This window comes from Gambusia affinis, linkage group LG15, assembly GCF_019740435.1.
Source record: "Gambusia affinis linkage group LG15, SWU_Gaff_1.0, whole genome shotgun sequence".
NCBI lineage: Eukaryota > Metazoa > Chordata > Actinopteri > Cyprinodontiformes > Poeciliidae > Gambusia > Gambusia affinis.
Genome location: NC_057882.1, coordinates 24,477,127 through 24,492,015, shown reverse-complemented (window position 1 = coordinate 24,492,015; position 14,889 = coordinate 24,477,127). Strand labels below are relative to the sequence as shown.

The 14,889-nt window shown below is 35.0% G+C and overlaps 1 protein-coding gene across 4 annotated transcripts in view; it reads left to right on the top strand.

Moving 5' to 3' along the window:
* The window catches only part of gabrg2 (gamma-aminobutyric acid type A receptor subunit gamma2), a 41,601-nt gene extending 33,498 nt beyond the window's left edge, over positions 1-8,103 (top strand). Inside the window, exons 9-10 of one of the 4 annotated variants that reach the window (XM_044140718.1) lie at positions 994-1,017; positions 4,542-8,095. In XM_044140718.1, the coding sequence (XP_043996653.1) occupies positions 994-1,017; positions 4,542-4,823 (306 nt within the window). In that variant the 3' untranslated portion in view covers positions 4,824-8,095. Of the gene's footprint in view, positions 1-993; positions 1,018-4,541 lie in introns of all 4 variants that reach the window. The other 3 variants (XM_044140719.1, XM_044140720.1, XM_044140722.1) reach the window with 3 other exon arrangements.
* Positions 8,104-14,889: the final 6,786 nt, after the last annotated feature.

Sequence of the window (14,889 nt, the reverse complement as noted above, 5' to 3'; positions counted from 1 at the left end):
GTGTTTTATCCAAGGCTGCATTCAGTAGGTTAGACATGAAGCTCTAACCTTTTCATAATCCATCACACATCTGTTACAGTTGTTGTTTTTAGACCAGGGTCACATGACATAAGATTTGGCCTCATCTGAGCTCTAAATCCTTCAAGAGATCATGGGAAATCCAAATAACGGTTGTGAACTCTTTCACATGTAAATCTTGCTTTCCTCTGCAGTGTTACTGTTCAAAGAGTAGGGATAATGATTCATTCAAACCACTGATTTTGTGACTGGGAAAAAGAAACGCAGTGTTCTTGTGTAAGTGTACTGATATTTTCTGACGAGAAAGAGAGAGAGAGACAGAGCGATTCTGTGCTTTTTTAATGCATTTTAAAGCTGTGTAAATTGTCCAACATCTTTAGAGATAGAGAAAGAAAAGGGAAGGATGATGCATAATGTGTAGGTCTTACTGACTCACTTATAATTTTCTCTGTAAGTCAGGGTTCTACGGTTATTTTGAAACATAGACTGTTCTGTTCCTAAAATAAATATTTAATGACAACTCAGATCCAGAAGGCTTGAGAAATATGTTGGACGCTATTAATCCTAGTTTCAAACAAAGAGAAATTGAAAAAAGCTAAATTCAGTATTAGAAGGTGAAGCTTTATAAACAAAATGTGCCAATTTTGGTACATCTACAGTATGAATTTAGTTTTTTATGAAATGCACTAAATCTTTTCAGACTTACTGTTTGTTCTTTTTCTCCTGAGGTGATGACGATGTAAGAAAAATGTGAAATGCACAGGAATAATCCTCCCACTCTTGCTTGTGTCTTTATACAGTGAATGTGCCATTCCATAAGACCAAAGATGGACCTTACTTCTGTTTCTTAATACAATAACTTTGTGTGCCCCCTTATTTTTCTGGTTACTGTTTTATATCTCTCTGTTTTCAAAAATTGTGTGTATATACATTCCTTTGTTTTATTTTGCTTTGTTTCTCCCGTCTGGACAAAAGCTCCTCCGGCTCTTTTCCTCCAAGGTATATTGCCTGTGTCTGACTGCATGTGTCTGCTGCATTTCGCCTCTTTGGGCCCCCAGCACCTCACTGCTTTTCTCTTTGCGCAACAGCAGATACGCCTCTTCCTATTACCACTTATATACCTGCATTTTAACTAACTGTTCACCTCTTCAATTACTAAATGGGTACTGAAGATTACAATGAAAGGGGCGCTAAACAGTGCACAGTGCGGAGGCAGCCAGCTAGACATACTTATGCAGTTTATTTTTTTCATGAAACTCTAATAAGCATCTCACATATCCTGTGGTCAAAAATGTTTTTAGTCAAGAGCCCAGTGAGGACTCATTCTGGCTCCCTCTGTCCTGTTTCACTCTTTGTTGTTGTTACCACAGCGAACAAGCAGCCGAACCAAGAGCTTCCTATTTTCTCTTTTCCTTTTTCTGTCAGTTAATCTTTCAGTGTACTCATTGAGCTTCTTAACCTGACACTTCCTAAAGAGTCAGCAGAGCCTTAACAGACTGAAACAGACAACCCACACCCTGTGCAAATTTTACTTTGATTTGGAGATACTTTTAGAGAAGTAAGTGTTTGCAAGCTACAAAAGAAATGACATTAAACAAGTGAGAATATGCTAATTCTACTCTTATATGTTTGTCTCTACATCAGCAACAAAACGGGGATATTTTAAAATACAAAAGCTTGTCTAAATTTGCTGCAGGATCAAAACAAATATTAGTCTTATTATCTTAAAGGTAGGAATTCTAAATTTTCCTCCTTCTGAGGTTGTTCATAATTTTCTTATCTCAAACTCTCAAACGGGTTGTTGACTTTCAGCCAGTTAAAGCTGCCGGTGCCACTATGCTGGTTCTATGTTTACTTTTTTCATTTTGCAAACACCAAATCAGCCTACCCCAGCTTAACCGGATCATGCAGCAGGACAGTTTTACTGTCCCTCCTGCTTGAGCTTCCACAACGTTTTCCTTAAGCAACACCCTTTGAAAACTCAGTCATAACCTGCCACTGCTACTCCTTTTATTAACTTAACACTTTATGGGTCTGTAATATGGAAAGATATGCCTCAACTAACCCATGTTCTGTTTGTTTCTTACTTTTTTTTGCTTATGTTTGTGGTTATGTATAGTTTTCAAAGGGAGAGCCAGTTTGTGATCTAATGTTGGGCATAATGAGAAGTGTCAAGGAATCAACATTAAGATTTTGAGGATGCATGCCTACAGCTAATAGTTTCATATAAACCTGCATTGCCCGGCGGTTTTAATTTTGTTTCATTTCTAGCCATGCAGCCATGTTTGTGTAAAGATCATAATTGACAGGGTAATTATTTGCAAAGTAAATGAAGAATGAGTATCAAGTGCTCTGTGCTTTTAAATTCAAATTAATAAGACATAGTTTGTATTATCTACATTAAAACAGCACAAAGTCTTCTCAAGGCTTATCGACTTCTATATTATAAAGAGAATTCAAACATTGCACTGGACCAAAACTGCAGCACAACATTAGAAATCAGACAGAATATCTGTAGTTTCTGCAAACTGTTGGAGCAGTCTTGCAGGATGCACTAACAGTTATACATGTTGGATTGTGAAACTTATCCACCTGCTTTTTTGCAAGCTCTGACCTCAGGTGGTGAGAACTTAGGGCAGGGGTGGGCAATCCTGGTCCTGGAGGGCCAGTGTCCTGAAACTCTTAGATGTCTCTCTGGTCTAACACACTTGAATCCAATAGCTGAATCACCTCCTAAGTTCAGTCAGGTTCTCCAGAGTCCTGCTAATGACCTCATTACTTGACTCAGGTGTGTAGAAGTAAAGATACATCTAAAGGTTGCAGGAGACCAGCCCTCGAGGCCTGGAGTTGCCCACCCCTGATTTAGGACACAGGTGTCCAGGTTCAGCCCTCAGTGACCGGCGTCCTGACAGTTTTAGATGAGTTTTAATTCAAATGGTCCAACTATCTCTTTAGTATGTAAAAGTTTGGGAAAGGTTCTGCTTGTAATCCATCATTTGATCCAGCTGTATTGAACCAGGGAAATAACTAAAACTAAAAATTGTAAGTATCTCACCTGCTGGAATAAATTGTTTTGTTTCTTTGTAGATAATTTAGCAAAGCATATTTTAAAACAGTATGAATTGTTGCTTATAAACAGATATTTTTGGACTTTTTCTCATGTCTAACAGATGACAGTTGCAAAGTCTAAAACTGGTCTATTTTCTGAAAAGATGTAAAATGCATTTGTTTTATGAAACTGGCTGCAATATTGTCATTATCTTGCCCATCCATCAGCTTTTTCCTGCCTATTCATTGTGATTGGTGCTCCTATATAATTTTGTCCTGTTTTACATGAAAGTGAACATATTCAGAGTCAGTAGCTCTGGATTTACTTAGACAGTTGAAAGCCAGCTTCCATAACACCACACATCATATATATTCAGGTTGGTTAAACTGGATCTCCCAAGCAAATCCCCTAATACTAGTTTGTGGTAAAAGGTGCTGGACAGCAATACTTACAACCAATGTTAACTTAAAAAGGTTAGTTCATGAGACAACTATTGGTTCATGACTTCAGTTACATTTGTTGTTGTGATTACAACAGAACAAAGGTGGTTTATCGGATATAATGATAAGTCAAAAATGCTATAAAAAATGTATCCTAACTATCAGAAAAACAACAGTCACCACAGCGTCTCAGCTTCATTCTACCCAAAGACGGATCATCACAGGTTTAAAATAAGTTCACCTGAAATATTCACAAACTACTCCAGGTGTTTATAGTTGTTCGGATGGTTTTTCTTTTACTTTACATGTATTGTCTGGCATGTAGCAAGCAGAATTGGTTGAGTATCAAGAAGAAGCCCAGCAAATTTACTTTCACCAGAGGAGCATTTGCCAAATTTAAGGAAATTGATGACAATAAATGGGTGCATTAGAAATGTCTTTGGGTTTGTTTCTAATTCATTAGACAGAGAGATAGAAGGGAAAGAGAAAACACACAATGTCTTGCTTTTCCTTGTCCTCATGAAAAGGAATGGAGGTGAAGTCAAAATTAAAGAGGGGAGAGGATAGAGAAAATAACAGAAAACACTCAGTCTGCTTCTACACCTGCAGCAAGAGAGAAAAAAGTACAGAACCAAGACACCCATGAGGCAAACAACATCTGCATATCTTACAACAACATCACTGAAAAGCACACAGTGCTAATTAATATAAGATATTTTTAGTGGCAACTAAAATACCTTATATTTTAGATATAAGATATCTTGGATTATCTGATAGTCCAAGATAATGTATCTATAAACACCTTATTCCACACCTGAGTGAGATGGCGTTCATTCAGGTGTGGACTATTCCACTTGTAAGTTATGAGTCTTTGCATTTTTTGCATTGAGGAAGGTCACCTGGCAAGCTGACAGTGCAAATTACATTTGCCCATTTTTGACCCGAAAATAAAGTTCTAGTTATAAACATTAGCCTTCAGAAGAGATTTCATGACATAACTTTTGTGGCTAACCGTTGGTTTATCTTATTTAAAGCAGACACCAACGGTGGACATCCGTCCACGCTCGGCGACAGCCATCCAGATGAACAACGCCACACACATGCAGGAGCGAGACGAGGAATATGGCTATGAGTGTCTCGATGGAAAAGACTGCACCAGTTTCTTCTGCTGTTTCGAAGACTGCCGCTCTGGAGCCTGGCGGCATGGAAGGCTTCACATTCGCATTGCCAAGATAGACTCATACGCACGCATCTTCTTTCCCACTGCGTTTGCTCTCTTCAATCTGGTCTATTGGGTCTCTTATCTATATCTTTAGGAATGGGAGCGTTCCCAGCCAGTCCATTACCATTTTCTGTAGGCTCAGCGCCAGCAAGTGACATTTTACAAGAAAGAGACCCACTGAAATACCCCGAAATTTCACATTTTTGTTATGTAAGTCCCTTTAAATTTGCGCTACTTTTTTCAGATAACCCTAATAAACATTGCACATATTGTAGCACTGCATTTTATTGGTGTTAAATGGTTTTACTGTAGTTGTGTTGCAAAATTATCAATTCTGTAAAGGATTACAATCTTTTTTTTTTTACTTCAGCTGGAAACAATTCTTCTGAAATATCGTCTTAAAATACATAGTTATTTAGAATTAATTTGACATCAAGTCTATTTGCTGTCAGACATTCATAAAATACAATGAGAAACAAAGAATCAGCGTTTTACTGAATGAATGAAATACTAATCAAAATATATCACTGATGAATTTTAATCAAGTGAAACAGTCTCAAATAAGTTATAAGACACTGGATGTAAAAAAAAAAAACATTGCAGAAAAAATTTACATTTTCAAGTAAATGTACAAAAAACCATCTGTAGCTAATTATGTATTGACTATGACTATCAATTCTTTTATGCTGAAATGATCACATTCACATCCTTTACATTTTGATTTCATGTTTTATTTTTTAACAGAAGTATAAAATCTGAGGCACTTTAAAAGAGCTATGTTTAACAATGAGCAACTTCAGTAAATGTTTAATGTGCGGTCAGAGTACAATAACGCTTTATATGGACAATGCTCAGCTGTACAGATTCTGTATATATTTTATTATTACATAGTGGTTTGCCTCTATTGCATGCACCTTTCAGGCCAAAAAAGCCCCACCATATCTTTACAGTCTTCTTCTGTTGGCTAAGGTGACAACAAAAGAATCAAAAAAACTATTTCAACTCATTTAATAAACATTTTTTTTTTTTTTATAAAACCTAGAAAATTAAATCTTATCAAAGGTACTTAGGATCTTTTTATGTTAAGGTATAATCTTTGCACATAAGTGGGAACATCAGCACAGTATTTAAGCAAAAATATCTCAATTAAATGTGTTCCCCTTCAGGAATTAGCTTGCCCCATCAATAACTTTGACCCTTTATGTCCACATTTATTTGCCCTCAAAAGCACTCATTAAAATAACAATAATCTGCTTCTATACCTGCTGTTCAAGAGAAACTGGGCTGAAAAAGCTCATAATTTTTTGGCCCTTTGCGTTATCAGAATGATAGCTGCTCAAGCAGAGGTTCGTTTACTTATCTACCTGTCAGTGCAACTGTGAGTCCAGGCAGCTTTAAGGTATTTAGAAATGTCTGCAGTTCCATTTATTATCTTTAAAAAGAAATTCATAAATATCCCAAGGCTGCTTTATCTGAAAACAGATGTGTAAAAAATGTTATCTGGCGTCTCTTGTCTCTGCTAATAATCACGTTGAGAATGTAAGTCCCTTCATATAGTCATAAAAAATATTTTTGAGGTGTTAATAAAGGCCTTTATTTCTATTAAGTTTGGATTAAATACGTAACAGCAAATGCTGTGGATGACAACATGCAACTCACTTGAACAAGAACCCGATACTGTTCAGTTTAGTTAGACCCCAGTATGCAATTGACAGTGTTGCAGAATGATTTGTAAAACCACACAGAATGGGTGTAAATAACATGGTCTATGTACATAAATTATTAATGGAAAAAACACTTGTCAAGCCTTTGGCATTTTCTAAAAGGGTATATATTTTGTAATTGTAACATTGCTACACTATCAGTTAACACTATATTAAATTTATTGTTTATGCTGGACTGACCATGCAACATACATGATGGGGGAAGGGTGGGTAGGATTGTGCAATGGGGCTATTTATTAATAGAATTGTTGATGGTATTATTTTGAATTTATTAAATTGCATTTAATGCTCATATGACCCCTTAAAAGAAACAGAATGCTGTCATTTATATCAAAGATACATTATTGTTCAATGTGTCAATAGAACTTGAGCCTATTTATCTTGTGTTTTCTATGTTGTGATCAATGTACACTACTCTTAAAAAGGCCTGTCAAAATGTTCTATTTGTTGAGTGACTTGCAAAATTATATTTCGTGCTGCTTCTGCGTTGTAGATTTTATTTAACTTATAACAGAAAAATGCAAGCGTTCCAAAGCCAAAAGAAGAAGAACATTTGCTTTTCTTCTAGAATTTTTTTTCACATTTTCCAACGACATTCATTGAGTTGTTTGCTGTGGTGTTGACTTTTTTCTGTAAGAAGTCAATGCAATTGCGTGTATACCAGTATTATATTCCCCCATATGTCTAAAATGATTATTCCACTGTGTTCCTCTTTGCAGTCTGAACCTGTTTTCAGTGTTTACATATGTATCATCAGGGACATGAGATTGTCATTAGCATCATAGATAATAATAATCAGTAATTGCAGTGCCAAAACTGACATACAAGTCTACCGAATACATGACTTTAGTGTTGTTTTTGAAATATCTTTGACTTTGTTATAAACTGAGTTGGTTTTTGAAGTTCACTAATAATTTTAGTATAGTTCCTCAAGTCTTTTGTGGTATAATGCAAAATCCAGATGCTAAGAAGATAAAGCAACAGGTAAAATGAAACCAAAATTTCTAAAATCTCATTAGTGTGAGGTCAGATTGGAAGATGCTTCTGCCTGATGATAAATGTTTTGGGTTTTCAGTATTAGGGTAAAGGTTGAAGCCTGTTGCTAGTATGTTTATTATACTTCTGTTTGGTATCCTGTGAATGGAGAGACTCGAAGGTGTGCACAAAGTACTGAGGCAGGTTTACACTCCCAAGCATGGTCGTTGAATAAATTATCAGTCAAAAAGGTTTGGGAAGAGTGGACTTCTTTCATCTTTTCATAAATACTTTGTCTCCACAGACATCATCATTCACTAAGCATTTTAACATGTGTTATTTATTTTGGGATCAATGGGAAAAACATGAGGTATGTGAGCAGCACATGTAGATATTTTGTGTTATCAATGTTCTAAAACTTCAGAAAAGAAAACAAAAAGCACTGGACATGCAGGGCTTGTAAAAGATACCCAACAGAAAAATGCATCCAATGAGGTTCTCATCCATACAATATTAGTTGCTTTGTGTTTATATCTGATTATTGTGTTGAAGGGGCACTGATCAAATCTGACAGGGTCTAGATAATATATTACAAATGTTCTAGAAATATAAATTTTCATGAGAAAAAAAGCACATAGTTGTAAAATTTTATAATAAAATGGTTGCATTTGTCTGCGTGCAGTTGGTCTTATTCATTTTTATCTATCTACATCTATCTATCTATCTATCTATCTATCTATCTATCTATCTATCTATCTATCTATCTACCTATCTATCTAGAATTAATTTTCTAGGACAGAGGTTTTGAGGAAATTCAGCTCATTGGTTGTCTTAAGGTTTTTGAAAACCTAATTACAGATCTTCAGTTAGTGTCAGCTTACTCAAATCCTTCTTCCTTTCCATGTTATCTGAGACAGACTTGATTATGTTCACTTCCGGGCTCTTTATGAAACTTCCACTTCCAGGACCTCTTGCTGTTCCTTGCACTGAAGATAGTTCTTACTGGCCATCATTGTGCATTTGGCCACATTGTCCTACAGCAGAATAAATTTAAATTACACAATCTTAGGCAGCTAATTCTGCTAAGCAATTAAATAAGAATAAACAAGTTTCTTATGAGGATAGTTTTAAATGAGTAGGTTGTGCTAATAAAATGCAGAACTTTGTTTTCACAAGTGTATGTTGTGTAAGGAAATATGTGACTGTAACATATTTTAACATATTTTACTACAACCCCCAGTTTAACCACCAACACAACTGTGATGTACAGCTATAATTTGTGTAAAATGTTAAAAGAAAAATTAATAACTACAACATTTTTTTAAATGAAAAAGTTCTCAAATGTTAAAGAAATCTGATCAATTGATCAGGAAATTTACATTACAAAAGAATAATGTAGTGCATGTGTGCAGGTCTGAAGTAGAAAATATGTACAGGACTAACTGTAAAATGTTTTATTTTAAAAGAAATACACATAAGATTTAGTGTTGTTGCAAACAGCAAATCCAGCAGACTGTCCTAAAAATAGTATTTCCCTCAGAAGCAGTATTTATTGCTTCTGAGAAAAACAGTGGACTTTGATTCAGTTTTGTTTAAAATTTCTCCTATGTATTAAATCCTGCTGTTTTTTTCCTTTGGCACACAGTATTGCACATTTAATTAACGAGATCAAAAGGTCTTCGATATATAATCCATTTATGTCTCTGTACAGCATGCTTACATTTCTTACATCTTAGTGAAGTTTCTCCCTTCAGTAAGATGTTGCTATTTGGAGAGACAGCTGAACAATTCACCCCTAAGCGATCATTAAAGGTATATCAAACTGAGGCATATGAAGTCAGCTTTGCTGTGGGTCAGGGTCATATTGACCAAACTTCATGTGTTCTCCATTGTAAACAATACTAGGGAATCCAGTAAGGCTATTTGTTTCATTTTAAATCAAAGATGTCTTTCATTTTACCCTGTATTGCTGAAAGCGCTTGTATCTAGTGGACTACTCACATAAAGAGTAATGCAAAGTGTATTTGATAAAAGAAATACATAAACACATCAGAACCAAATGCATTAAGAAGCTCTAAAAAATGGAAACTAAAAACTATAAAAATTTTCAGAGTAGCAATGGGATTGTAAGGAATGGATACATCTCCTGAAGCTGCATATTCACTTTGCAGTCCCATACAATGAAAACCAAAAGCCAATAATTTTCCCATGATGTGAATAATGGCCACTTTTTAAGTTAAGATCTATGTGCATTTACTCTATTCCTTGTTTGCATAAGATCCTGTAGGGAGAGAAGGCTGGAGGTGAAGAGATATCTATCTCTAATCTCTTCGTCTTAGTGGCTTCTTTCCTGTGACTAAATATGTAAAACTGGAACATTCTGTTGCTTTGGGTTACTTTGATTATACTGATATAGCATAGCTGATGTGGATTTTCAAGAAAAAAGACCCAAGAAGTACTTTGTACTTCATAAAAATGTTTTTTGTGGGGGTTATAAAATACTGATGAACTTTCCTGTGATCTGATATTTGTACTAAAACAAATCCAGAATTCTTTCTCTGACACTCCTACAGTGCTGTCACACTAATTTACTAAGTATGCACATTTTTTGCTTTCTTTTGAGACGCGCAGCAGCAGTACAGTGTGTTGCAAAAGATAACATGATACGTCTTCGACTCTTTAACATTTGTCTCTTTAAAACCATTAAATTTAATTTAATTTTAAGGTATGTTCAATCCATAATCTGAAGACATGACATACCATGAAATGGTCATTGGACTAAACTGACTGACTGTTCAAGAAGATCATTAATTCATATAGACACAAATTTTGTCATTACAAAAAAGTTGACAACCAAAGTTATGCAGAATTTGGGCATATTAAATATTGAATACAAATGAATGCCACACTCATTTTCAAACTAAAACATTAAAAAGGTATAATTTTCATGCTGTTTACTTGTACATAATGTCAACAAAATTAATGAAGGAAAGGTGGATACCACCAGTTTTTTTTCTTAATAATTAAAAAAATCCATCATTCCTAAACTGAATTTTTTCTTTCCTCTTTTTAAAAGTTGATTACAGATTAAATTAAGCAAAAATAAATCAAAGTTTTTCATCAGCTGATGGTCCAAGAACATTTTGTAAAAAACCTACTCAATCAACATGTCCTTAAAAATTCCTAGATTGAGCATTTTTCAAGCAAATGTTTGATTAAATAATTTTCTCTTCTTAAAAAAAACAAGACCCTTTAGTAACATTTGTTTAGGACAGCTTTTGATTGTGAACAATTTTGTTAATCAAAGAGCCCTCTGACAACTTAGCAAACTTTTCATACAATGACTGCTTGCTGTACAGCCAACTATAAACACATATACCACTGAATGTGAAGTCAGCTCACATTTCTGTTTTAAGCACAGTCATCTGAAAAAAACAACAACTTTTTAGCTTCACATAGTTGCTACTTTTACTACTTGTGAAAAAATGGATCCTCATATAGAGTAGTATCAAAACATAGTGCATATGCCCACCAACAGCAAAGTGGAACAAAATCATAACAAATTTACATACAAAATAACCTTTTGAGCATATATGAATGCTATGCTATGCTGTGGAAAAGTGGGAATAGTCTGTGGAGACTCGCATGTCTACAGGTTTTTCACTTACCTTCATGCAAATAAATTAATGTGCTGATTACACACTGTGCTTTTGGGAGCATCATAGAGAGCTTTGATGTATTTTGACTTTTTTTCCATATGGCTTTCATCAACTGTTAAAAATAATTTTATTAAGAGACATACATTCTGTAAACCCTGAGTCTTGTTTTGGTTTTGATTAGTAAAAAAGTCAAAAGTTATAAAATATGATTAAAACATGACTAGTTCTTTGAGATTTTTTTAATTCCTTACCATTTAAAATTTATCATATTTGAAAATAGTTCATATTTGTTGTTTAAGAAAATCTATCTGAAGCAGACTAGACCAGGTCTTGGTAGTTTTTACTATGCTCCTTGAATGTCACATAGGTTTGTTGAAAGTGTACATGGGCAGCGGTGGCAAGTACACAACCTACATTTTGATTTGTGCAAAATCTCGTTCAGATTTGTTTGACATTGGAAGAAGTGTTTTATTTTGCCCAATCAGATGGGAGTGGGCGGGATTAATAGTGCTCTACGTGAAACGTGGGTAGGCGTTCGAGACAGCGCAAACAGCGGAGCAGATGTGAGGCGAAAACAAAGTAAAGCTGTCCATTACAACAGTTAATGGAGTTACTTTCAGTAAAGGACTTTAGGAAGCATATGAAAGGTAAATGCCTTTTTCTGTGTAGAAGAAAACCATACTAAATGCAGTTAGTTTTTAACATGCTAGCGCGATGTAGCAGCTCATTTTGTATGTTAAAATGCTAACAGAGGGTTGCTAAATGATTTAATGGCTCAATATGAGACAAATGTGAGTGATACTAAGACCTGTTAATGTGTACAGTGGGCCATGAACTTCCTTTTGGGCCTGCTGGACCAACAGAAGTTCCCCATTTGACCGTTTGGGTTCCCATTTGTGAGGCTGCTGCCATGAAGGATCTCGATGTTCAATTTGACGTCACCTGCCTACTTTCCTTGCTCAGCGCCATTTATAAAGAAATTTCCACATCTTCCTCGAACTCTGAAGGATTTGTGAGTACAAAACCAAACCAATGAATGTGTGTTTGTTTATTTTATTTGCTCTGCAAGGAAACAAACCGTTTGTTTTTAGCTCCAATGCAATGGTTTATTTATTGGTTTAATGTTTTAACTGAAATATTGAGGAGAGGTATGGAGTGAAATTGTGATTCAAATCACCATAATTGAAAGGACTGTACTATGAAAAGCTGTTTTTTTACATATGCAATGCAAATGAATTGTATTTTCATTTTTTTACATACCTAAAGTGTTGTTTAAACTTAAATTCTGCATCAGGTTCTTGTTTAAAATTAGTTCAAGTGTTTTGTTTTCGACATACAATTATCTAAGCTAAATTGTTAGTGGCTTAAACAAAGTATCTATTCAGAAGATTGAGAAAAAAATATTAATGCAATATAAATATCAAGTTGCATTTCCTGTAAACTGGTAGTACAATGGTCTGTAAAATAACATTTCCAGAGCCTCATTCAGGGTACCACATTCTAATCTAACCTCTTGATTAATTCTTGTATTCCATAATAATGAATCAAAAAGGTAAATTACGTGAAATCATTTTTCTTTGACAAGCTACAATTTTGTTTTGTACAAAATTTTCACTTTGTCCTCTTCATCCATTACTTGTACTGCAACGCTACCAAGGTCAACATTTCTTTTTTTTGTATTCCCCTTTTATTTTACCAGCATTATATTGAAACTGGGAGGAATAATATGTCAAAACTAATGTTGGGATAAGAACAATCATTGAATTCAAATAGCTGTCAAATCAAAGGCTAAGTTGTAGGTAGTAAGGAAAGGTCATTAGTTTAAGAAGGATTTTTATATTACATTTTTTACTCCACCTTAAAAAACCTCCACACAGTCCTTTGGCACTAGATGGCCTTCTGAAGTTGGCTCAGGAAGGCAGCTTTGATTGATGAGATTTCTCTAGATGCTAATGTGAGTTTAATCAGATTTGGTTCGATTTGCTTCCTGATATTTTTCTTCCACTGTACCCTCGCCACCCACATTATCAAACAGCATAACTTTCACTTTGATACAAACGACCCATGTGAGAAAAAACAAAGGCGTTAAAGGTGATGCGTTATTGTTTAAGCAATTTTTTTTCTGTACCTCACAGGCAGCTTTTGCACCTGATACCTGAATTATGAAAATGGCAGATGTTAACAAGCCTTACCCTGCTTTGAAAATATTATGTCAAGCATAACTGTGTTTAATTGAATAACATTAGTGCAGGAGTTTGCCTATTTGCTTTTTGCTTTGATGTGAAATGCCGTGTAAACAGAAAAAGTCAAAGTATTCCAAAAGAAACATGCTACTTTTTTATCATAAACTACTGCTGCAATTCTTTGTTTACCTACTTAGCAAAGCATATCTGAGTTATGGTAAAATATAGTTTTAGCAGGCATGGAAATAAAGTAAATAGGAGGCAGCCGAATGCAGAAAAGTTTGATGAAAATTGAACGAGCCAGCTGTTACAGCGTACTTTGTCATGCACAATAAATAAGCTTTAATCTAGGGCTCATATTGGTGTTGCCTGAAACAAGCAAAATGAATAATACAGCCCATATTATGAGAGATTGAAAATTATGAATACCAAAATGCACTGAAGGGTTGATTGAGCACCCAGCTCATCAGCTAAACTGTTTCAACTCATCCCAAACCTCATACACCTGGAAGTTGATAATACTTGTTTTTATTGCTTGTGTTTTGTGATCTTTTTTTTATTCTACATTTTCTAATAAGATTAGGCATGAGTCCATAGGGAATTATGACAATGTGATAACCTTAGGTAAAAATATTACGCTATCAAGGTATTGTGATTACAGATTATCAGATGGTATTTTGCATTTTCTTTAGTCTGCTTTGATGTCTATGCATAGGCAATTTACTTCTTAAGTTTGCTGAATTGCGAACTGATCTTCACCCTTTGTCATGAGCTGTTGCTATGCCACTGCTATTCTAAAGGAACAATTAGGATCGACATGTAACTTTAACCATAACTTCTATGGTGTGTAATTGTCTTTGGAAGCTGTTCTTAGATCATGAGTGTGACGCTGAAATTTCATTCCACTGTAGTGTGTACGTTCATACTTAGCATTTTTGGCATGCAGAATAATTAACCTATACTGATGCAACAACAGTCTTTTTGAAATTGTGACTTTTTTATACTTTGAAACCAGTAACCGGTCTGTCTAAATGAGATTAGTATTTATAACTTTAGATCTGTGAATAACATTCTATATGCATGTGACAAACCAGCCAGAGCATTTTAGGTTACCTTAAGGGCATTTTTTAACCTTCTTGTTTTATGTTGGGTTATTTGTCCCCATTTGTGCTCTTCAGCACCTGCTTACTGAAGCTCAGCTGCACCCAGTGAGTGGGAAAATGAGACACTTTATGCAACAACTAGATGGGAAAATTGTGTAACTGACTCTTGTTTCAACCTTCCTTTTGCTCTCGGGTCATAATGACCCGAGATAGTTTAAAAATAATAATAAAAATAAATACTTTTTTCAACTTGTAATTTGATTAGTTGTCCTAGTTTTACCCCATCATTATAAAAAGCAAAGTTTTTATGTAGGCCATAAAAAAAAGTTACAAATAATGTCTTTTGGTCATTTTGATACAATAATCATATAGCATTAATGTCACAGTCAGAGACAATTACCCACCACGAAGTTGTGAAAATGCTTAGATTCTACAAGGTTTCCCTCAGAAAACCCACTATGCCTGGTGATAAGGGGGCTAGGGCAGTCCACCAGGAGCCCACCATATGTTCGTATT